Raw genomic sequence first — 21,776 nt, forward strand, 5'->3', positions numbered from 1 at the left:
GTTCCTTCTGCCCTCATCCCATACTCCAAGAGTGTAATTCTTTTTTCCCCCCTTCCCATAGCCTACACACACCTGTATATGCTACGTAACACGATCAGACTGTCTGATTTAACCCAGGAACACCCACCTGGCCACATGCTCTTGTCGCCGTTGACAGTCTTCTGTATACGCCTAGTACAAGTGCATTTTTTTCTTACCTGTGTCTGTGTGCCCAGAGGTAGAAATAACACTGAAATGCAAAAGAGGGAAGACGAATAAAGCCGAGGGGGCAGAATTCCTAAATGTTGTGCTTTTGCAAGGGCTGCTAGCAGGTTGCCAGGGCGAAGCAGAAAAAGACACTCTTCACTCGAAAAGGCGAGGAGAGAGCGGGCGTAGAGCAGGGAGGTGGGAGCGGAGTACGGGGCACGGAAGGCGGGCGGGGCGCAGCGAGGGAAACTCAGCCCCCGTGGAAAGTCCATTCCAGAACGCAATTTGCTATATCCGCCACTTGCATTTCGCATGCAAATGAGGAGGGCTTCCCAGAGGCGGGGCTGGGCTGGGCTGGGCGAGCGCCCGGCTCGGCTGAGCGCGGCGCAGAGCGCGGCTCCGGATTCAGCACCTCCGGGTCGGAAGAGCCGGGCGCGCTGCGGCAGCATCTCCTCCCGCCGGCGCCGCCGCAGAGGATGGGCGCCGCGCTGGGGCAGACAGTGCATCAGGACTGAAGGACTCCAGCCCTCGGGAGAAGCCGGTCGGAAGACCGGGAAGAGCGGTCAGTCCAACCTCTCCCCACTCGCGGTTTCGGGGACTGGTCATTTCTCAGTCCCTGGAGAGCGCGTCCTTCCCCAGGGAAGTGAAAATAATGAACTTTTGGAGGTACTGCCTTTTTGCTTTCGCGGTCTTCAGTGCGCTTCTATTTGTGATACTTTATAACAGCGAGTTACACCTGCCGGGGAGGTTCGGGTCGCTGAATGGCTCCCGTCACAAGTACTTGGGGATTCATGCCTGTGATTACGCCTTAGGAGATCAGGCTCCTTTTTTGTGGGGGAGGACCTTGCCCTCACCTTTGGGGAGCGTCCCGTGCAAGGACTACCTGACCCAGAATCACTACATCACCAGCCCCCTGTCGGAAGAGGAAGCTGCTTTCCCGTTGGCCTATGTCATGGTCATCCATAAGGACTTTGATACTTTCCAGAGGCTCTTCCGAGCTGTTTACATGCCCCAGAATGTCTACTGCGTTCACGTGGATGAAAAGGCCACCGTTGAATTCAAGAAGTCAGTAGAGCAGTTGCTGAGCTGCTTCCCAAATGCTTTCCTGGCCTCCAAGATGGAGCCGGTTGTCTATGGGGGGATCTCCAGGCTCCAGGCTGACCTGAACTGCCTCAAAGACCTCGCGGCGTCCGAGGTGCCCTGGAAGTACACCATCAACACGTGTGGGCAAGACTTCCCCCTGAAGACCAACAAGGAGATCGTTCGGTATCTGAAAAGCTTTAAAGGGAAAAACATCACCCCGGGGGTGCTGCCCCCAGCTCACGCCATTGGACGGACTAAGTTCGTGCACCAGGAGCACATAGGCAAAGATGGCTCTTTTGTGAAAAATACTAATATTTTGAAAAGCTCACCTCCGCATCAGCTGACGATCTACTTTGGCACTGCCTATGTGGCCCTGACCAGAGAGTTTGTCAACTTTGTCTTCCATGACAAAAGGGCCATTGATCTTCTACACTGGTCGAAAGATACTTACAGTCCCGATGAACATTTCTGGGTGACACTTAATAGGATTCCAGGTATGTGCCGATGTGCATTCCAATTTTTTCGTATTCATAGACTGAGTTCACTAATATCCAACGCTTCTAGAGAACAGACTCACTGGAGATTATTTGGAAAAAAAAAACAAAAACAAGAACAAAAAACAAAAACCAGAACTTTAAAACGTAGAAAATTATTAGTCTGGTTGCCTTTTTTTTTTTTTTTTAATATTTTATTTATTTATTTGACAGAGACAGCGAGAGAGGGAACACAAGCGGAAGTAGGAGAGGGAGAAGTAGGCTCCCCGCCAAGCCCGGAGCCCAATGAGGGGCTCGATGCCAGGACTCTGGGATCATAACCTGAGCTGAAGGCAGACGCTTAATGACTGAGCCACCCAGGTGCCTCAGTCTGGTTGTTTTTAGTGACCAGCTTAGTGCCCACTGTGTTGTCTTATAACTGTGTGTAGTATAGTGATCTAAGAAGCATGAGAAGCTGCAGGAGCTCTGGCAGAGCTGTCTTTGATCCTGTAGCTCAGTCGTGTGTGTGTCTGTGTGTTTTAAATTGAGGCATAATTGACATATACTAGCTCAGTCTCGTGAATGGATGCTTTTCATCGTCCTTGATAAGCACAGCTACAGCGTGTTGAAATTGATTTTTAATAAGCATCCTAGAATTTATGACTTGAAATAGGTATGTTCCTTTCAGACCGTGTCACACAGTATCCCATTCATCCTCAAAGTCATCGCTCAAAGCCGCTTGGACTGTTCTTGGAATCTGTGAATCTTCTTTGGAAGTTGATAAATTAGCTCTTCAATTAAATGTCTCTAACCTAAGACCTGACCAAGTACCCAGGTGTCAACCGAATTGGTTCAACAAGAACTGTCTGATGTTTTGTTGTCAAGGAGAATGGGTAAAATGAACACAGAGGGGATCAACAGTGGGAGTTGATCCAAAGTTAATTCTCAATTTCAGAGTCACAGATTATTGGAAATTCCACTTTGCAGTCTCTTGATTTCGTAGACTGCGAAGTCTTTTCCATTGTTTATGATCACTTGGAAAGGGGTCTGAGGTCTGCCAGGCCACTGAAGGCAGAAAACAGCACTGGCTTTCCTCTTTGATTCGGGACTGAGTTTCTTCTCAAAATTCTGTTTTCTGTCTGTTGTCTGAGAACACCTGTGTGACCTGTAGCACCTGTTCTTGGTGATGTCCCAATAAACCAGTTTCCATTGTTGTGACAGCAGGGCTGTGGCTGTCAGCCCTGTGTGAACGAGACCCTAATGCCTGCCATATGTGAAAAAACTCCCTGCTTCTACACGGAGTCTTGGTATCCTGGACACATCTAAGAGCGGTTTGAAGCTAGCTTCATAGTTGAAAGTAGATTCGTAGCAGTGACTCTTTTCTCAGTGACCCGGCATTCCTTAGAGCCACACTGGAGTGGTGGCCACAAAAGTCTACTCAGGGCAGAAAGAGGACAGGCAAGGTGACTGGGGACAGAGACCTTTTCTATCCTGTGGGCTACGAAATTGTCAGATCACAAAGACTTTTAGGAGGGGAGTAAACACTTTATCTGAGTGTAGGGAGTGTTCATTCTTACTGTTTACAAAGTTTAAACACACGGCAGTATGCTGTTGGTGGCATCTCTAATACTGTTTTGGTTGATGGAGTTTGCTCCAGATGTGTGTTCTACATCATTTTGTTCAACTATAAGAAATAATCACTGTTACCCTCATGCACAGAGGAAGAAAAAGAGGCTTAGAGAGATGGAAGTGACATGCTCCTCAGCTTGTCCAAGCAAAGCCGGGGTCTAATCCTGGATCCGTGTGACCTGAAGTTTGAGCTTGCACCAGAAAAGGAGGGAATAATCATTTCTCCTTTCCTGTATCTAAAGCAAATTCTCTGGGTTCCTGGGGTGAGGGGTGGAGGGCTCAGTCAGTTAAGTGTCCAACTCTTGATTTCAGCCCAGGTCCCGATCTCAGAGCCCTGGGTCAGGTTCCAAGCTCAGTGTGGCGTCTTTCTGCCCCTCTCCCTCCCCGCTGCTTGTTCGCACGCACTCAGGTGTGCTCTCCTAGAGTAATAAATAAAATCTTTTAAAAAACATAAATAAAGCAAATTTCTTGCAGAATCTCAGAAATGGGGTAAGGTAAGGGGGGTGGGGAGCAGGGAAGAACAGTGTAAAGTAAGTTCTACTAGACCACTTTAAGCTGGAATAAGGTAAGCAGGAATATGGAGTGCTAGGGGGGTGTGTGTGTGTGTGTGTGTGTGTGTGTGTGTGTGTGAACACAATGAACTTGCTGAGGCTTAGCAGGGCCACTGTGCTGGCTGGAGTCACAGGAAGTTGCTGAACGGATTGCCAACCCCACACACCCTTCTGTGCCAGCTTCCTCCGTCCCTATCTGGAATGGGCTTTGGTCTAGCTCTTCCCTCTGTGACCGGTGGAAATGGGAGGTGTTCTTACTAAAGGCCGGTGAGGGGAGGAAACAAACACGCTGAGACTTTGAACCTAATGACTGTGAAGTGTCTTTTGAGCCTAATTACCGTGAAGTGTCTTGAGGACTTTGTCTTTACAATGAGTAGAAGTTTTCTTTCCTTTTTTTAAAAGATTTTTTTAAAAAAAAGATTATATTTATTTATTTGACAGAGAGCTAGGGAGAGCAGAAACACAAGCAGGGGGAGTGGGAGAGAGAGAAGCAGGGAGCCCCAGGCCGAGCTCGATCCCAGGACCTTGGCCAGATCCTGAGCTAAGCCAAAGGCAGACGCCCCACGGCTGAGCCGCTCAGGCACCTCAAGATTTTTTTTTTTTTTTTTTTTTTTTTTTTTTAGTTATCTCTACACCCAAGGTGGGGCTCAAACTTACAACCCTGATATCAAGAGTCACATGCTCTACCGACTGAGCCAGCCAGTCGCCTCTCTTTCCTTTTACCTATAGTTTTGTTTTGTTTTTAAGATTTTTTATTTTTTATTTATTTGACAGAGATCACAAGTAGGCAGAAAGGCAGGCAGAGAGAGAGAGAGGAGGAAGCAGGCTCCCTGCTGAGCAGAGAGCCTGATGTGGAGCTCGATCCCAGGACCCTGGGATCATGAACTGAGCCAAAGGCAGAGGCTTTTACCCACTGAGCCACCAGGCACCCCACATATACTGTTTTTAAGCTTACCGCAAAATAAACAGAAAAAAATGATCTTCATTTTAGGCACCCTGTCGTCTGTAAATGAGAAACAAAGGACTCCTGGCTCTGTTCCGTATTTACATAGGTCATATGCAGATATTTAGGAAGCTAATTTTTCATTTAAATGCTTAAGTTTTTCTTAATTTGGAAGCATTTCATAACCTGGACGCAAACAATTCGGTGGAACAAAAGTCTGCAGGGATCTTTGCTTCCCAGAACGCAGCAATGGCAGGTGCACGGAGCTCTCAGGTAGGTTAGTACAACACCTGCTGTTTCCTTGCTTGGAGCTTTCCCTTGGCTTTTCATTATCTTGAGATCAGGTTGAAGTTCTTACTGGGACGTGACCTCCATGACCTGACCCCTCCCCCTTCCGCATCCCTAACCTATCTCTCTATTTTGATTTTTTTTACTTGATGCCTCAGACTTGATGTTTCAGCAACTGCTTGACCCTCTACGCTTTGGCAATTTTCACTTAATCTGGGGGAAGTGAGGGGCTTTCTGTGATGTCCTCTCTTGGATATCCCTCTGACCATCTCTGTCTAACTCCAGTTCATCTTCTCTAATCCATCTGGGATGGCATATCTTGAAGCCATCTCCAGCCACTCACCTCCCAGATGGGTGGTACTTAAGCTCTGGGTTCTTCTCTCCCGGAGGCCCCTCCTGCAAGCATTGGATTATCATTTCCCGCTAAACGCACATCTCCTCTGCCCTACCCCCTCAGTGTTTGGGTTCCTGAAGGGTACGGAATCGGATGATTGTCTTCGAAATAGGACCACGTCCGTGTCTTCCCCATCACTAACTACCCCACCACCTACGACGGTGCCTGACTCGAGGGTTTGTAGCTTGTGGGGCAGATTGTGGGAGGGGCTAGATAGTTACCCGAAGCTTCAAAGGACACAACTGTTGTCTCCGGGTGGGGGGGCGAATTTTCGATAGGAAGGATTAGAGAAACAGGAAGTAAAGATACTGCTTGGAGGTATCATTCCACCACAAGTCCTGTGAATGGTATCAGTAAGGGGAAAGATAACAGTATCAGAAAGACCTTGTAGAATTGGCAAGCCCCAGAGTTCCGGCTGGAAAGTTAGTAGGGCAGAGTTCCTCAAAAAAAAAAAAAAAAAAAAAAAAGGAACAAAAACCAAAACCCTGGTTTCCAGGTAGTCACCCTGGGCCGTTCATGCAGTCTCATCTGGTTCCAAGAGAGAGCACTGCTGCCCATCCAGTCCTGCTGGTAGGACCTCTTCCTGGCCTACTCTGCTGTCTTTAATTTGATCTAGGCTGCTGCTCAGCAATGGGATTAGGAGGGAAAAAAAAGAAAGAAAGAAAAAAAAAAAAACACCTGAGTATAAGGAAAGGAAAGGTTAGGAAAGACAACAATAGAAAGAAACTTGAAACATTTCTCCAGGTGTAGCTCCCGGCAAACGTAAACAGTGAGCCATTGAGGAGGTATGTGTTCTCTACGGAAAGGTTACCAGGCCCTTAAATCTGGGCAGGGCTGGATCAGTCCCAGTCCTTTTCAAAGTATGCATTGTGTGCTCTGTACATCAGCCTAATTTAGAAGTTAGTTTCTAGAACCACAAAGGATGCATTCAGTCATGCTGATTGTACCAATGACCGGGAATTAGAAACATTGATGGCCTGGTGTAAGTAGTCCTGTCTTCATGAATGTCATAGAATAGTCAGGTCTACCAGAAAGCTGAGTGTGTGTGTGTGTGTGTGTGTGTGTGTGTGTGTGGCCAAAGGACAACCCACAGAAACTTCCATGGGTTTATCCATTTAACAGAACTTTAAAATGATACCACTTTGGGGGCACCTGGGTAGCTAAGCATCCAGCTCTTGGTTTTGGCTCAGGTCATGATCTTAGGGTCATGAGATTGAGCCCCATGTCAGGCTGGGCATAGAGTCTGCTTAAGATTCTCTCCCTCTCCTTCTCTGCACCCCACTCCTCCCCACCATGAATGTGCGCTCTTTCTCTCTCTCTCAAAATAATTAAATAAAGGGGTGCCTGGGTGCCTCACTGGGTTAAGCCTCTGCCTTCAGCTCAGGTCATGATCTCAGGGTCCTGAGATCGAGCCCCGCATCAGGCTCTCTGCTCAGCAGGGAGCCTGCTTCCCCCTCTCTCTCTCTGCCTCCCTCTCTGCCTACTTGTGATCTCTGTCAAATAAATAAATAAAATCTTTTTAAAAAATTAAATAAAAAATAAAATGATACCATTTTTGTATAGCCAGATAATACAAAATACACATAATGAGTTTGGATGTGATTTTTAAAATATTATATCAGTGGTTTGGGCCTTTGGGCCTATTTTTCTTCCATTACAAAAGGGCTTGAGGCTCTTCTCAGGCCAGGAATTTGGGGAAGATTTATAGTTTACAATTCATCATAGCTCTCCAGTACCCCGACTGATGAGTTTATATCATAAAATGGTGAGCTCCTGGTAGAGAAACCTTAGGCAGGTTGCCTACTATTTGCATAATTAAGATCTGCTGAAGCCGTAGGCAGTTTGAGGGCTCATGTTGCTGGAAGCCATTGGTTGTGCTATAATGTTTGGAACATCTTTACTGGAGAATCTGTGCCCAAACATTCTTTGCCCCCACCCCTGTGAAGGAGATAGTCCGGAAACACTGCTGTTAATTAACTTTTAATTCCTAATCTCTAGAACAACATTATGTAAGACAGAAGATACTGGATTAAAGTATATATGAAGATGTAATTAAATATAAATACCATTATGATTGGTAAATATTCACTGAGCTTAACATGGCTTGAATTCTGGCGGAAAGGATTAATGTAGCTACGATTTCAGAACTGGCAAGACCATTTGTCCAACATTCTTTCAACCTGCCATCACTGTCTACCGACTGCATAAGACAAGTATTTTCTAGAAGCCATAGTTGCCTTTTTTTAAGCAAAAACATAATAGTGCATTTCAATGACTCTTTAAGCAACACCATAAATTATTTTGCATGTCAAAGCCCTAGTAGATGTATAATTGATGTCAAAATTGTCTCTGTAACATGAGTATCTCTACACCAGCTCTCTGAACCATTACAACAGCATCTCCTTCCGTCTGCCTTTGAGTGAGTCCACATGATACTTAACGAAAAGGACTTGGGAGTCAGACCAAAAAAGTTGAAATCCTGACTCCCATTATTTGCTGATTATGTGATATTGGCCTTAGTGTGTGCTGACCCTCAGTTTACCCATCTGCAATGATGGGAATAATAAATAACACTTAGTTCCCAGAGAAGTTAAAAGTATTAAGGAAGATCATGTGTATAGTGCAATGCTGTTCTCGGACAGAGTCCCAAAATCTGCTGGAAGGCCTGGTGAAGCAGAATACTGCCCCCACCCCCGCCCCGAGTTTCTGATGGAGCAGGTCTGGAGCAAGCCCTAGAATCTGTATTTATAACAAGTTCCCAGGGGATCCTGATGCTTCTTGTCTAGGAAGCACACTTTGAGTACCGCTGCTCTAGACCCTCTTTTATGGAGACTGGCCCATTTATAGATCTGTAGCAAATGTTGGTTGTGTTGATTTCCTCCAGACACTCTCCTTGACTGAGGAAAAAAGACAGCCACCAGGACAAAGGGAAGTGAGAGTGTATAAGGAAAAACTGGACGGTGTTGATTACATGTAGAGTATGTTTTAGAGGTGGTGTACAAAGAGCTAAAGGGAAAGTGCTGTTGAGCAAATACCTCCAGGGCTCAGGAATGAGACAAACCTGCTGATGAATTTTAGCTTTGTCCCTTTTAGCTTGGTGATCGTGGGTAACTCTGACCTCAGACTCCTCATCTGTACCATCCGGATTAACACAGCTACTTAATAAGTTGTTCTGAGGAGGGCACCTGGCTGGCCAGGTTGGTTGAGTATGGGACTCCTGATCTCAGGGTCATGGTTCAAGCCCCATGCTGGGTGTAGAGATTACTTAAAGCTTACCCAAATTTTTTTTAAAAAATCAAGTTCTGAGAATTAAAGCAAAACGTTGAGTGTAAAGTGACAGGATAAGTGTTCATCTACTTAGTAATACGAATATACATAAAGAAAACCTTAATGTGACCTCGAATTCTTAAACTAAGGAGATCCTCAAGGTGTTAAATAAAATTAATTTAAGTATCTTTTTACAAAAGAATATCTACTCTATGACTCCACCACCATGTACAACTGGGTATAGATATATACCCAAAGAGAACCAGGAGGAGGGGTGCCTGGGTGGCTCAGTGGTTAAGCGTCTGCCCTTGGCTCAGGTCATGATCCCAAGGGTCCTGGGATCGAGCCCCACATGGGGCTGCCTGCTGGGTGGGAAGCCTCCTTTTCCTTCTTCCACTCCCTCTGCTTGTGTTCCCTCTCTCAGCTGTGTCTCTGTCAAATAAATACAATCTTAAAAAGAAAGAAAGAAAACCAGGAGGAAGTATAGGAAAATGTAAGCAGGTGCACATGTTGGGATGGGCACTTTGTCATTTTAATTTCCCTTAATGTAACTGGTGCGAATTTTTGAAACCACTAAAATAGCTCCATCGTCCTTGTTATGGCCCAATAATGGGTCTGTGGATTAAAGGAGCGAGACTGATACAAAGCGAAGGTTCAAGCAAAAGCTTTATTTCGCTCCTAGCATCAAGAATCTAACCGAACGTTTGAGGACGCACCTCTTACAAGAGAGGGCGACCCTTCTCGTTTTCACAGACTAGCTTTTAAAGGCAAATGCCTTGCGGTCGGGCCTGGCCACGCACAGGTGGCCAGTGAGATTGTAACACACAGAGGAAACTCCACAGTGATGCTAGGTGACCAACTGAGTTACAATTTACCCTAGTAGACATTTGAACCAGCTTATCACCTTGGTTGGGATTGGCGCCCAAAAGGCTCCCAAAGGGCGGGGCCCATACTCCTTGGTAACCAGGGAGACAGTATGCACCACCCCCATTGATCGGAGGTCTCCACCTGGCCTCACCCACCCTTGTATCTGGGCTTTGTTACCTGGAGCTGGTTTCCGGGACTTGTTTTAAGTGAATCCCCTGAGGGAAGGGGAGCAGGGATAGTTTAACTTGAATGAAAGCCTCTTGCTAAGTAGGTCCTTACAGTCCTCATATGAATATTGCTAAGTGTGTATTATCCTTAAGAAGAGTTTCCTTAAAAATCCAAAGGATGTCAGTAGTGTCTTCAGGACTTTATTTTTGTGGTCACTTCAGGTGAAAGGAACAGGAATTGGGATTCATAGGTTGTTTTCTGAAATCGCACCATGTACCAGAAGGGACTTACGTGGTATTTGTTTAGAACATAATATAATTTCTCACAAAGGGAAATTAGCACAGCCAGGACCCAAAAGAAGCGAGAGCTTTTTCACAAGCATTCTATACAGGTTTTTGCTGGCGTAGCCACATCCTTCCCATTTTGGGTGTTCAACTTCCTCAAAGTTAAAACAAACGCAGCCCCTCCTAGATACTTAACACAGGGATAATTTATAAACCCTAATGCGAAATTCACTGGCAGGCAGCATCATAACCCTCTTGTGCCCACCAGCCAGTTTCTGCAGCTACCAACATACTCCACACACTCAAAGCCAGAAAGCAAAATTTACGAAAAATCATTGAATAGATACAATTCTCAGACATGAGTTGCTTCCTCTTATCAAAGGAAATCTAAAATTCCAATAGTCCAGGCTGGGGCTTTCTGTGTATTCCATGATAATGATTTGCTGAAAAGCGAAAATCTTTTTATCCAACCTAAACTTTCAGGATATATTACATCAACCAGACTATGTTTTCTCCCTCCCCCCCCCACCCTTTTTTTCCCCAGTGGACAAAGCCGAGTCTACAAATCTTTAAGCCTTAGAAAGCAAGAGTCAGAATAATGCTTGTTAAGATTTCCCTTCTCTTGGCCTTCCTCTTCATGCTGGGAAAATGGGAAGAGTATGTTACTAGGAGTAGTAAAACCGATTTAGTGAGGTAGACCCTTAACACCTGCAATGTTTTAGAGATAACTTTTGTTCATCTCTTGTTGCTACCAAATATCTACTTCCTCGATTTAGTGGTGGGGGTGGGGGGGGTGGGGGGCGACAAATAGACAGTCCTCCTGTGTTATGAGTCGCTGTGTGTTTGTGGAATTGACACAAGGGTACTTCGCTATCAGCTACATGTAAATGTGTTTACCATGACCACTGGTTCTCCCAGAGCCGCCTCTGGTGGCTTCAGTCGACTTGTTAATTTTTCACATGTGTGATTTTATCTGAGATTCCCCGGGTTTCAAGCTTCTGAGCTTGGTGTGAAGTGCCCTTGCAGGACTGTGCGGAGGGACCATTTTCAACATTGGCATATCAGCCTCCCCAGTTAGCAGCTGGTCTGACCCTGGGGGAGTTTACTTTTACCGACCGGGGCCCCAGTTCATCTTTGGTTTTGGGACATTAGAGAAAGTGTGGAAGGTCTTTGGGAATTTATTAAAAAGTGAGATTTGTGTATTGGGCGGTTCTGGTTCAATTTCACTTCCTAATTACCAAATAGGTAGAGTAATGCATTTCACAGCAGTGGCCCTGACTGGCTAGTATTTCTTTTCCAAGATGTTTGTGAAAGAGCCAGAAGAATCTTGGGATGCCTTTGTAGATGACTGTTTTGGATGACCCCAGAGGACACTCAAGAATTAGAACAGCAGGGGCGCCTGGCTGGCTCAGTTGATTGAGCACCTCACTCTTGATTCCGGCTCAGGTCATCATCTTGGGGGCGTGGGATCGAGCCCTAGGTCAGGCTCCCAGCCCGGTCGGGAGTCTGCTTGAGATTCTCTCTCTCCCTCTCCCTCTGTTCCTTGCCCTCTCTCACCCTTGCTCTCTAAAAAAAAAAGTAAGTCTTAAAAAAAAAAAATTAGAGCACGTTTTTGGACTTTGAGTTTTTTGGGTTTTTTTTTTTAAGATTTTATTTATTTATTTGACAGAGAGAAAGAGAGAGAGAGAGAATGAGATCACAAGCAGGCAGAGAGGCAGGCAGAGAGAGAGGGGGAAGCAGGCACCCTACTGAGCAGGGAGCTGGATGCAGGGCTCCATCCCAGGACCCTGAGATCATTTCCTGAGCCAAAGGCAGAGGCTTAACCCACTGACCCACCCAGGTGCTCCTTGGACTTGGAGTTTTTTAAACACTACACGCTGCACATCTAATACTAAATAAATGGACAGTAAGTGCTACGAGCATGGTGTGAATGTTTTATTTTCCTTTTTATAAGTTCTTCAAACTCTAGCCACTGGACCATATAAGAAGGGCCAATGACCTAGATATACGCACTGCAAAATTATCTTCCAACCTCTATTCTAGCCTCTGTCTTTGATTAGCTGTATGACCCTAGGTAAGTCACATAACTTCTTTGTGCCTTGGGTTCCTCCTCAGTAAAATGAAAGAATTGGGCTGGGTGAGCTCAAAAAAGTTCTCCTGCATTATTTTGCTTTAGCTCTGGCGCGTGCAGTGGAAGGGGCAGAAACTTTACTCATTCATTTACAAATCTGCTGGCTGACCTTGTGCAGTTAACTTGTCCTATGTGGGCTTCTGTTGACTCATCTATAAAATGGAGACAATACCAGCAACTTATAAGATGATCGAGAGGGTCCTCCCGGCTCAGCCTTTGTTGATTCTGTGACCATTTCCGTTCTGCCTCCTTTCCCAGTATAGAATTTCTGGAACAGCGGCCTCTGGGCAATGAATTTCTCTTCTCTCCTTGTTCCGGTCACTATGTCTGTGTTTAGATGCCAACCGCTACTCCTGCCATGACTTCTTAAAATTCGGGCCAGTCATCGTAGGCAGTGGATGGAAGTGATTTTTGTGTTGTAAAATTTCTAACCAAATGAGGATGTTAGTTGCTGAGTACTAACACGTTATCTCCATTTGCCTGGCTGTAGCACATTTCTCCTTGTTCGGGAGCGTATTTTCTGGGCACGCCCATAAATACTGAGCTCGAGGGAGGCCAGTGTAACACGTCACCGTGGGGGAGGGAATGAGGCCTTCTAGAGCCAGACTCCTTGGCTTCAAATGCAGTTTTTCAGATTCCTAGTATTTACAATTTGAGGCAAATGATGTAATCACTCTGAATCTTGGTTTCGGTACTTGTAGAGTGGGGACGATAATAGTACCAACCCTTGTAAGTGAATTACGTGTAGTAAGACATTTTCAAATGGCAAAAATGTTGTCTGGTGCCTGGTAAGTAGTAATAACTATTAGCTTATTAGTAATAACTATTAGCTTTTTGTTTTTGTTGTTTTATTCCACCCAATTGTCCTCACTAAGAGACAACAGGTACTGGAAAAACACAGTTTTTCCATGACACAAAGGCTTCTGAGATTACCACAGAGGATCTGGAAGATGTTCTAGAACTCCGACAAAATCAGTTTGAGTTTCTCCCTCCCCCCAGCTTCCAGTACTACTCACCTGTGTGGGAACATGAGAGGAACAGAGTAACTGACCGTATAACACTGGTTAGTGAGAGTATTTATCGAATGGGCATCGTTTGTGGGTGCGCAAGCTCATGCTTAGGTATGAGGAAACACAGGTGACCAACAGCAGTCCTACCTCAGTGTTGACATCTTGACTCTTGAGGATACCTGCAGTTTCCAGATCATCTGAATCTCCTCTCTCTGCCCCAGCTGGGAAAAAAAAGATGCGGTATTGTTTCCAGAAGAATGAGGAGGCACCTGAACCAGGATGAAACAGGGTGCCTCAGGAAGGGGCATCTGGTCCATCTCTCTGTCCGCTTCCATCCACTGTGTCCCAAGAAGGACATGGGGAGTGAGGAGTGCGTCAGATGAGACAGACATGGCCTCATTTTACCCTCAGAGTCCTCCAGTGGGCCATATGGAATTGAGAACTGGGGTAGAAGGTTGGGGCGCCTGGGTGGCTCAGTGGGTTAAAGCCTCTGCCTTCGGCTCAGGTCATGTTCCCAGGGTCCTGGGATCGAGCCCCGCATCGGGCTCTCTGCTTGGCGGAGAGCCTGCTTCCTCCTCTCTGCCTGCCTATCTGCCTACTTGTGATTTCTGTCTGTTAAATAAATAAAATCTTAAACAATCTGAGGGGATTGAAGTGGCAGGGGGGTGGGAGGTTTGGGGGAGCCAGGTGGTGGGTATTATAGAGGGCACGGATTGCATGGAGCACTGGGTGTGGTGAAAAAATAATACTGTTATGCTGAAAATAAATAAGAAATTAAAAAAAATTTAAAAAAATAAAAGAAAAATAAAAATTGTGGGAGAAGGAGTGGGGGCCCCCTTCCCTCAAAGGGGAAGGGGGGCCCAAATCATGTCTTTTTCTAGCCCATGATTGGGAACATCCCTTCCATTCTTCAAACTTCCAACTGAGGAATGATACGGCCAATCTCACGGCAGTGATGGGAAAGGAGGCACGTGTCGTGAGAAGTGAATCATGTGGTCACTCTTAACTGTACCGTGACTCTGTAACTGGTAACTTAACTCCAGCCAGAACTCTGAAGCCCGTAATGCCACTGATGCACAGAAGGTGCTCCCTGAATGTGGTTTTGGGGGTAAATTCTGTTTTTGTTTTAAGTGGACCATACTAGAAACAGTGAAAACTTGGAACGGGCTACTTCAAGAATAAAATGACTGTGAAGCGGAACGGGTTATTTCCTTCTGGAGCTGGCGATATGTTCCCTTCACTTAAGTTTAGAGAAACCAAGCCCAGGAAGGTGAAGTGATTGTCTGCGACATGAAGGTGGGATTTCTTTCTTGCTTTTCTTTTCTTTCTTTCTTTCTTTCTTTTCTTTTTTTTTTTTTTTTTAAGATTTTATTTATTTGTTTGAGAGAGAGAGCACAGAGGGAGAGGGAGAGGGAGAAGCAGACTCTCCACTGAGCAGAGAGCCCAATGCAGGGCTCCATCCCAGGACCCTGAGATCATGACCTGAGCTGAAGGCAGACATTTAACTGACTGAGCCACCCAGGTGCCCCAAAGATGGGACTTCTTTTTTTTTTTTTTAAAGATTTTATTTATTTGTCAGAGAGAGTGAGCGAGAGCGAGCACAGGCAGACAGAGTGGAAGGCAGAGTCAGAGGGAGAAGCAGGCTCCCTGCGGAGCAAGGAGCCCGATGTGGGACTCCATCCCAGGACGCTGGGATCATGACCTGAGCCGAAGGCAGCTGCTTAACCAACTGAGCCACCCAGGCGTCCCCAAAGATGGGACTTCTAAGTTATAATACAGTAGTCTGTATATTTAGTACTCCTCACCATTTCTTTCTGAAATACTCTAGATTTTGGAGCAAAAGAGCAGTAACATTTTGTTATGTATGTTATCTAATACTGAAAGTTTAGTCTTAATGATGCGACTCTATAAATGTGTTCCAAATTTATCAAAAAAGTTAATGAATAGTCGTATTTGTCAAATGAAAATCTCTATTGGTCTACTACAAAAGGGAACTTTTCAGTGTATCCATTTACCATGAAGGAGACCCGTTCTGTTACACAATACTGTTGAATTTGAAGAAGCTTCCTTTTTTATTTTTAAATTTATTTAATTTTTTTTAAATTTATTTTAAATTTTAGGCACCTTTTGGTGTCCGGTCCCATGTGTTTTGGTAGTTACATCACGTCATGAGTCCATTACCACATTGGCAGACTCTGACCTGTTCTCTGCCCTGTGGTTTTGCCTCTTCCAGAATGTCATAAAAATGGAATCCTAGAATATGTCACCTTTAGGGTCTGGAAAACAAGCTTCTTATTCAGCCTTTTAAAAAATCTTAATAAATTTTGTGTGTTCCAGGGTGAATAGTTTGGAGTGCAAACTGCAACAATGGTGAATGGTTTCTTACAGACGTTATGGCCTCATAACAGCTGTTGATAACTGGTTCCATTCGGCAGACTTTCCCCATATTATTTATTTATTGTTTTCCATGAATAATAGAATCAGTTGGATCTCTTATTATTAAAAAAAAAAAGCATGATCATTTTTTAGTAATATTATTCCCTGGGGTAAATAAACTAAAAGTAAATATGGTATGTAGTTATATCATTACTAAGCTTCCATTTGGTAAGGTTCTGTTAGCTTTGACTTGACAGTATCTGTGATTCAGAATACCGACAGTCCCCGACTTAGGATGGTTCTGGTTCTACTTACTCTTTTTCAGCGTTAGGGTGGCGTGAATGTTAATTCTCATCGGGTAGAAACTGCACTTTGAATTTTGAATTTTAATCTTTTCCCGGGTTGGTGATACTCTGTCCCCTCTCGTGGGCGTCAGCGGCAAGCTGCAGCTCTGGGTCAGTCCCCATCCAATGGCAAGGGTCCGCAGCTGATGGACCGACAAATTCTGTATACAGACAACGGTTCTGGTTTTCACTTTCAGTACAGTGTTCAATTAATTACGGGAGATAGTCAACACTGTGTTATCAGATAGGTTTTGTGGTAGATGGTATTGCCCAGCCAGAGGCAAAAGGGATGTTCTGAGCATATTTAAGGTAGGCTAGACTTAAGCATTGATGTTCAGCAGTTCAGGTGTCTTAAATGTATTTTCAGTTTGATATTTTCAGTTTACAATGAATTTATTGGGACTTAACCCCATTGTAAGTCAAGGAAGATCTGTAAATCATAGGAACATCACGGGCTTCATTGGAAGAATAAGAGTAACAAAACTGTATTTCACTTTTCTTCCAGTAACATGTGACAGATTCACAAAACTTCCATTGTGAGTCTTTTTAGTCAGTCATACGAAAGCATCATAATGAGCACCTCACAACATCCCGGTATTATCTCTTATTAAAAGAACTCATCTGAGGGGCACCTAGCCAGTTCAGTCTGTAGACAGCGTGACTCTTAACCTCAGGGTTGGACGTTCAAGCCCCACATTGGGCGTGGAGCCTACTTAAAAAACAAACAAACCAAAACTCATACAGAAGAGGATTTGTCTAGATTTTTGGGTGCCTTGAGAGTTTATCCTTTACTACAAATGAAATGCATTAGTCATTGGTCTTGTATTTAGTCCATAATTCAGAGTTTCTAACATACTGAAATAACTATCATACAAATGAGAACACCAGTGTCAAGTACTTCAGAGTGAGGGCCTCGAAACCCAAGAGCTGGAGACTCAGAACTAGCCCCGTGATCCCAAGGATGACCCAGGGCAGGGGCAGAGGGACCAGGGCAAAAAACCGATGGGCACAACGTTTCTTTGAAGTCTCAAGTTTTATTTTACAAATTTATAAAAAATATCACATTCCTACACATCTGTAACTTCATTAACTGTACACTGAAAATACTCCCTAAACGTAAGCATAAATCTTAGACTCGATCACTGAATTTTCAACTGATCTTACTTGACCTGCACAAGAAAATAGTTACTGCTAATACCCAGGATTTCCACTCTAGTTGCTTCCAAGAGTGACAAGCATTCCCAATCCCCCAAATTATTTATGTGTGTCTTTGTGTTGCTGTGTGACTTGTAATTGTAGCCCAGTGCTTTTCATCCAAATGTTCAGGTTCAAGAGATGTTTCCAGAAGAAATGCTAGGCCTACCCCGTGGCTTTGTGTATTTCTTTAAAAACTGCTACAAACTCCACGGGGTTAAGGGTTGGGGGGGGGGTAGATAGAGGATGACGGGTGAGGGATGCCCACATACCAGGGGCACATCCCAAGACTCTTTCTCCCGTGTTTCTTCTCTTTTGAAAGTTTGGATGTTTCTCATATTTGTAGAAGAAGATTGTAAACAGAAGAACTCCTTCTCTCCGGTTCTATATCAAAGATTGCTTGCTATAGATAGGTACTTAGTTCCCAGAATTAGCAACCTTTTATGTACCCCAGTACATGTAGCAACCAATGGAACTTACCACTGACCTTTAACTCTTCGGACCTGTCTTGAATTGAAAATAGGATTAAAATTAGACAAAAGTCCTAAGTCCTAAGTTTTTTGTCTGACTGCTTTTCCGTGGAATTGGAGGGAATGTTTTAACCTTGCAGATGAGTTCTTGATTTACTTCCAACTGGGTGTAGCCTCGTGCCTTGTTTTGAAGATGAAGAAGGCACTGTGTACTGGGCAAGATGAAAATTTGTCTATTGGATTTGGTAAGAACCTTCTCCCAGACAACCAACGAGGTAGCACAGGGCATGCAGTGTTCTGTTTCCTCCAACAAGGAATGATCCTGACATGAAATCCTTTACCGTGTAATGGAATGAGAAGGGGAATCAGTCTGGTACATGCTTTTATTTGAAACAGTCACGTAAAATCTAGGAAATGCCCCCTTGAAAGGCAAATACTCAATTGAAGCTGGAAACACATCTAAACAAATAGATCACAGGAAATTAGAGTATGTCATGTTCACATGCTGCAAATAACAACAGAATCTCCCATTTCTAGAATCTGTAAAAACTTAAGTCCTAAGGAAACTGTTTTTGAATTGATAGGCCTATGAAAGTGGTAAACTTGAACGTAAGGAATGCCCAGACACATTTAGAGAACACAACCCATCTCTCTCTCTCTCTCTCTCTCTCTGTTTTTGGAGAGAGAGCAAGCATACGAATGAGCAGGGGAGGAGGGGGCTGCAGAGAGAGAGAGATTCTTAAGCAAGCTCCACACTCAGCAGCACAGAGCCCGTCACAGGGCTTGACCTCATGACCTTGAGATCATAACCTGAGCTGAAAGAGAGTCGGACACTTAACGAACTGAGCCACTAGGTGCCCCAACAACCCATATATCTCAACGGTAAGAGCCACCTGTGAGAGGTTATTTGCAATCTATATCCAGTATAGGTTAGTCACCTAGTTAATAGCTATGTGGAAGTCTTAAGGGGGCCTGGAAGTATTTATTTGTATAAGAAGATGCTTTATGAAATAATGTTTTCTTTTTTTCCTAATTTTTATGGTATAGTTAACATTTGTGCTATCTTAACTTCAGGTGTCCAGTATAGTAACTCAACACTTCTGTATATCAGCCTATCATGACAGGTGCCCTTCTCAGTCCCCATCATCTCTTTCACCCACCCACCCCCCACCTCCCCTCTGCTGACCATTAGTTTGTTCTCTGTAGTTAAGATGTCTGTTTCTCGGTTTCTCTCTCTCTCTTTTTTTGGCCATTTTTTTGGCTTCTTAAATTCCACATATGAGTGAAATAATACGGTATTTGTCTTTCTCTGATTGACATATTTCTCTTAGCATAATACCGTCTAGCTCCATCCACATTGTCGCCAATGACAGGATTTTATTCTTTTTTATGGCTGAGTAATATTCCATTGTAGATGTATGCCATATCTTCTTTATCCATCTTCTATTGATGGGCACTTGGGGTGCTTCTGTAATTTGGCTATCATGAATAACGCTGCTAGAAACATCAGGGTGCATAAATTAGCATTTTGATGCGTTTGGGATAAATACCCAGTAACACAATTACTGGATTATAGAGTAGTTCTATTTTTTTTTTTTTAAATTTTTGAGGAACTTCCATACTGTTCTCCACAGTGGCTACAGCAGTTTGCATTCAGCTTTCATTTTTGTTCTTTGTACTACTATGCATTATTTGAATCCATTCTGATAACCAGAGTTCAATTTTTCACAAATTATAGACTGATATATTAGGAAGAGAAAAAGGAAAGAGTCAGAAGGCAAATGTGCCACCTTGCTTGACAATGCTTAATTTTGGGGAGTTGGAAAATAAACAACTGGTCTCTCTGTACTTTTCCTGTGCTTTTAAAGTCTCTAAAACTTAAAATTGCTTTATTTGGTGAAAAATAAAATTTCTTCTTAAGAGGCACAGGGCCTGGTGTCTGAGAAGTTAAAAAGTATTATCCCTAGGAAGGGATGTTTCATAGAATATTCTGTAAGAACAGGTGTTCTCAACCCTGACTACACAGTAATATAATATACGCGCATTTTGAAAAACAGCAGTATCTGGGCCTCACCGCTGACTAGTGAAAATGGAAAACCAATTCAAGAATTCCCCAAAGGGTGGCAGGACAGCCCGGAGTGTGTGGGCAGTGATGTATGGAGGAAGGGTCTGGAAACCAAGTACTACACGCTACACGTTGACCCGGGCCAGGTAGACAAGATAAATGAGTGAAGTATGTAGGGGTCATAGGATCTGGAGAGTTCCTGGCTTCTTAAAGTCCAATAAGTTGTTGTCAAGGGACACTGACAGTCCTAACCTCCATGGGGAACCTTCTGGTTCCTTTTCAGTGTTCAGCCCCCACTTCTCTGAGGGTTGAAACAAATAGGCCTGTGATCAGATGTGGCTTATGAGCTGCCCGTCTGCTGTTCACAACCTGGGGACAAGATCACAAGGATCCTTATGTTGTCATGGTCAGTATCTTGGTATCTTCCTGGCCAGAATATGAACTCGAGCCGTGAATGAGGGTTTCGGGTCTGAGGGGCTCGCTGGGCCCAGCTGCTTGATTAGTGACAGTCTGAGGCCAAATATTAAAAATGGCAGTTGGGGATCAAGCTTTGGAGGGAGGAGATAAATGTTTTAAACTGGGTCCAGGGGAAGCAGAAGCATCCGTGTAGAATGAGCAGTGGTGTGAGGAGTGGGAATTCTGGTAAGAGGCAGAATGGGCACCTGTGGGAGAGGTTGGGGATGTCGGCAAGTCTGCCTTTGCTTTCATGTGTTGGGGGATGCGTGGTTGGCGGGTAAGCATCTCAACGTGGCTTGGAGAAACAGACATGGGCAGACAGGTCAAAGTAATCCTGCACCCCCGCCCCCAAAACAGGAGGTAAACAGGGTCAACGGTGATTATGGAAAAAGCCATCTAGTGGTATTGTCAGTAAAGTGGACAGATTGGAGGCACTCAAAATAGTCTAGATGAGAGAGGGGAAGCCCCTGAGTTAGGACAGTGCCCACAAAGGGAAACAGCACCATTATAAAGCCAGGGAGGGTTTGTACCAGGAACCACGGGCAGGATGGAAATCAGTTGGGAGCTCCCCTACTGCACAAAATGGCAAAGTCTCAGCTGGAAGGGAGTAATAGTGGATTGGGGTTCATTGCGAAGATGAAGGATTTTGAAAGCTGTCGTGGTTTAGAGGAGGAAAGAAATGCAAAGTTGACAGCCTCCAAGCCTGGCACTGGTGAACCTGGAGGTCTTTCCATCTCAGAAAAATGTTCTGTGATTAAAAGGAGTGTTTGAGAAGAGTTAAAGGTAATAAGCAGCCAAAGAGAACTGTAGGCAGAGGGTCAGTGGGTCAAGGTCAGCCTTTAGGTTAAGGTTGTATTGAAATCTGAACTGCTCTGGGTCAAAGATTCTCCATCTTTCTAAACCTGTCACTGACCTTCCCTGCTCGTCCCCAGAAGACTGTCCAGGAAAGACCTGAGTAGAGGTATCTGGGCTGCTAGTAGAAATATTAATAAGTATAAACCCTTCTGGATACGCTAGGCCAAAAGCTCCAAGAACACCTCATTCATAGCTTTATCCTCAACATCTACTCTAGAACATAGGAAACGTTCAAAAAAACTGATTGAATAACTGAGTAAATTGTCTTGAAACAAACTCCAAAAGTCACCTAGCATGCCCATATTCCCGGGCAATTCATTTACATTTCCTAGGCTCTGGTTTATACAGCATGCCAATGAGAAGGAATATATTAAAATAGTAAAGCATTTTAAAATTTCTAAAATCCCTTTGAGTCTTAAATTCTGGGGATTTCTTCCTTCTACTCATTTCGTCGTTTCCTTTTACAACAAAAGAAGAATCAGTTTGTTTACAATCACTGGAGTTGAATGCTGGGGTGTCATTTTAAGGATATTATGCTATGATCTCAAAGCTGCAGAACTCTAGAAGCATCCATTAAGAAACCAGACAGCATCTCTTTTAGGAAATTTCTTGTGTCAAAAATCCTAAGTGATTAATGAACAACTTTGTAGGTATAAGTATAAACATGCCGTTTTATTGCCAATTGACAATGAGATAAAAGGGTTACAAGTTATTTCACACTACATTTCCCACTTACTAGGTA

The 21,776-nt window shown here is 44.2% G+C and overlaps 2 protein-coding genes across 5 annotated transcripts in view; both read left to right on the plus strand.

Annotated features, from left to right (window-relative positions):
* GCNT2 (glucosaminyl (N-acetyl) transferase 2 (I blood group)) overlaps positions 1-21,776 on the plus strand; it is an 86,079-nt gene that overhangs the window by 58,727 nt on the left and 5,576 nt on the right. The gene's annotated exons all lie outside the window — the stretch shown is intronic.
* LOC116589129 (N-acetyllactosaminide beta-1,6-N-acetylglucosaminyl-transferase) overlaps positions 1-21,776 on the plus strand; it is a 62,196-nt gene that overhangs the window by 25,523 nt on the left and 14,897 nt on the right. For 2 of the 4 annotated variants that reach the window (XM_032341080.1, XM_032341082.1), the window contains exon 1: positions 479-1,763. The exons of the other annotated variants lie outside the window; for them this stretch is intronic. In XM_032341080.1, coding sequence (XP_032196971.1) covers positions 839-1,763 — 925 coding nt within the window. In that variant the 5' untranslated portion in view covers positions 479-838. Of the gene's footprint in view, positions 1-478; positions 1,764-21,776 lie in introns of those variants that run through there. 4 annotated transcript variants of the gene reach the window in all.

Source organism: Mustela erminea, chromosome 4 (assembly GCF_009829155.1).
Source record: "Mustela erminea isolate mMusErm1 chromosome 4, mMusErm1.Pri, whole genome shotgun sequence".
Lineage (NCBI taxonomy): Eukaryota > Metazoa > Chordata > Mammalia > Carnivora > Mustelidae > Mustela > Mustela erminea.